Source organism: Anarrhichthys ocellatus, unplaced genomic scaffold, assembly GCF_004355925.1.
Source record: "Anarrhichthys ocellatus isolate YVR2014 unplaced genomic scaffold, GSC_Weel_1.0 scaffold5637, whole genome shotgun sequence".
In the NCBI taxonomy this organism is placed as follows: domain Eukaryota; kingdom Metazoa; phylum Chordata; class Actinopteri; order Perciformes; family Anarhichadidae; genus Anarrhichthys; species Anarrhichthys ocellatus.
This window is the reverse complement of record NW_022285611.1, coordinates 718-3,368: the sequence shown is the minus strand read 5'-3', so window position 1 is coordinate 3,368 and position 2,651 is coordinate 718. Positions and strand designations below refer to the sequence as shown.

The 2,651-nt window shown below is 40.1% G+C and overlaps 1 protein-coding gene across 1 annotated transcript; it reads right to left on the bottom strand.

Annotated features, from left to right (window-relative positions):
- Positions 1 to 58: 58 nt before the first annotated feature.
- Positions 59 to 2,635, bottom strand: LOC116379958 (metal transporter CNNM3-like). The gene is made up of 4 exons (XM_031841919.1): positions 2,413 to 2,635; positions 1,491 to 1,587; positions 679 to 809; positions 59 to 268 (listed from the first exon to the last, which is right to left on the bottom strand). The coding sequence occupies exons 1-4, from the start codon at positions 2,554 to 2,556 to the stop codon at positions 74 to 76; spliced, it is 567 nt and encodes a 188-aa protein (XP_031697779.1). The 5' UTR covers positions 2,557 to 2,635; the 3' UTR covers positions 59 to 73.
- Positions 2,636 to 2,651: the final 16 nt, after the last annotated feature.

Sequence of the window (2,651 nt, the reverse complement as noted above, 5' to 3'; positions counted from 1 at the left end):
CTGATTGACAGGTCTCTACCAGAGACGTATACGGCGTCTCTACATCAGATGTAGGAAATCGTTTTAAGTTTTTTTAAACGCTGTCCTCAGGGAGAAACGATTTGGTGGACATGGTATATGTTAGTGTTTTAAGGACCCTACCTTGTTGAGAGTTTCTGTCGTTGAGTAGCTTGGTCTGACTGTTGGGCAGGATCTTAATCTCAGGAGGATCTGGACTCTGACCGACCCGCGACGCCATAACAGCGTTCAGATACTGGAGACGAGTCACCTACAAGACAAAGCCAGAGTTTAGTGTTCCCTCTAAACCAGCTCCATGCACTGAGTTTAATAAATCTCACTCTGTCATTAATCTATAAACCCATTCTCGATGCATATATTTCCTGTGTGTGTGTATTATTAGCAAACTGCTGCAGTAACATGAGAGGTTTTCTAAAGGGAGTCTGGTGCTCAGAGACACTACCACTTTAGTCCACAGGGGGTGCCAGAATCAACACCAAATGAAAGTTCCTTGTAGAAACTTTAAACGTATTATTCCTTCACTGTGAATGAATTAAAGTAAAAGTATGAATCAGGGCATCTTGGAGTCTGATATCCAGCTCATATACTTTTGACACAACTTTGGTCTGAGACATCCTCAAATCTCAGTGTGTAACTGAAAACACACACACACACACACACCCGTATGAGCTGCAGGTCGGTGAGCGCTCGGACGGTGTAGTCGGGACAATAGCTGGACGGGCTCGTGGCATCCGCTGACTCAAAGGGATCCCTGGGAGACTGACACTGGGTCGACACTGGAGACTGGTGCACTGCAACACACACACACACACACACACACACACACACACACACACACACACAGTCAGCACAATATCTGCAATCCTGCCACTTCTTCTTGTCCTTTTTATAGACATGTGCCGACTCGTATAAAGCTCAGTGAAGTAAACACAGAGGAAAAACTGCCTCGTCATTCATTTTACAAAACCGTGAACTTCATGTTGTAACCGCACGATGACAGAAACTGCAATAATATAAAATATAATAACGTATTATTTCTTTAATAGAAACATCAAAACATACATTTTTATTGTATATTATACTGTACTAATATATATATATATATATATATATATATATATATATATATATATAATGTATATATTAATTTAATATATTTATTAAACTTCTGTTCTTTTTAACTCTAATAATAATATAATAAACAATAAATTTTGGCGACGGTCACAATTAACATAGTAAGACAAAATAAAAATAAACAAGTTCTGCAAGAAAAGAGCTGCTCAGGTTTTAAAAAGTAAGAGGACGTAATGTACAAATGTTCAGTCTTAATAATATGAGCAGTAAAGATTTGCGTTAATGTAGCGTGTAAGTTAGACGTCCAAATAAAACTCTGGATTCAACAACAGCAGCTCTGATCACTGATCAGTCATTACGGAGTCAGCTCTGTGTGTAACTGTGATTCTCCATCTCACCTGAAGAGGGCAGCGTTAGTGCAGAGACTCCGTAGTACGTGAACGCTCCGTTCTCAAACTTCAGCCCCTCTTTACCGATCTCCACCTCCACTCGACCCTGAATACAAACAGGAAGCAGCGACACGTCAATGTCACAATATCTCATGTTTGATAAACAAAAAAGTGCTCTTTGTGTTTTCAGTAATAGATAATAAATAAGCCATGAAGTAAAGTGTTATAACAACATATGTTATAAAGAGAAACGGTTGTTTTAATGGGATTTAAGCACCGTTTTAAAGAAAGTGATGCGTTTGTTTTGAGATGTTTGGAGACATAGAACTGCAGCAGTTGACTGAGAATCTTCACTTTTTAAAGTTTTCTTTAGTGTCAAAGTACAGGAGCTGATAACAGCTGATTCAGCAGATTTTTAATGTTGCCAATTTGCCAAAATGTGAAGAAATTACTGCTACGCAATTTGCTCTCGCCGTTTTGGGGAGAAAGATTTTGTAACGCTGAAGCGACAGGAGGAGAGTCGGGTCAACTTCTTCATTTTGTTTGTTTTAATTATTACTGTGAAAATACATTATTATATATAAACTTTAATCTTGGAATATGACCCTAATATGCTGTCATATTTATCTAACCTTAAACTAGACATAAACAATATAAGTTAAATAAAGTTCAGAGCTCTTTTCTTCATAAATACGATGCATTAACCTTAAAGTAGTTCTATGAATGGAGTCTGGTGTGTTTGTAGAGATCAGAGATAACAGCTTCAGTGTCTGACATCAAGGTAAAGAGGTGGAAACATTCTAAACATAACGTTCACTTAAACTGATAGAGATTCTTTCAGGAGTCTAGAATACGTCCACAGAACATGACTTTGTGTTCAGTTGGTGAACTGTCCCTTTAAGGTGACTCCGTGTGAACCTGCAGCACTGACCTGCAGCAGCAGGATGAAATAGTCCACCGGGTGGTTGCGGGTGTAGAGATAGTGAGCCGGGCTCAGCCGGTTGTTTGGGTCAAAGTGGACTTCCTGGTTGACACTGGGGTGACGGAGCAGGTGGAACAGGACCTTCTCCGACATGCGGCCAGGGCTGAAGTGTGCCACCTCTGCAGGGGGCGCACACACACACACACACACACACACACACACACACACACACACACACACACACACAT

What these genes read in the sequence shown, in the direction of transcription:
- LOC116379958 (XM_031841919.1), bottom strand. Translation starts at nt 2,556, where the DNA reads ATGTCGGAGAAGGTCCTGTTCCACCTGCTCCGTCACCCCAGTGTCAAC. An exon ending in ACTAACGCTGCCCTCTTCAG is followed by an intron (nt 810 to 1,490) that starts GTGAGATGGAGA and finishes TGTGTGTTGCAG; the next exon opens with TGCACCAGTCTCCAGTGTCG. An exon ending in CCGACCTGCAGCTCATACGG is followed by an intron (nt 269 to 678) that starts GTGTGTGTGTGT and finishes TTTGTCTTGTAG; the next exon opens with GTGACTCGTCTCCAGTATCT.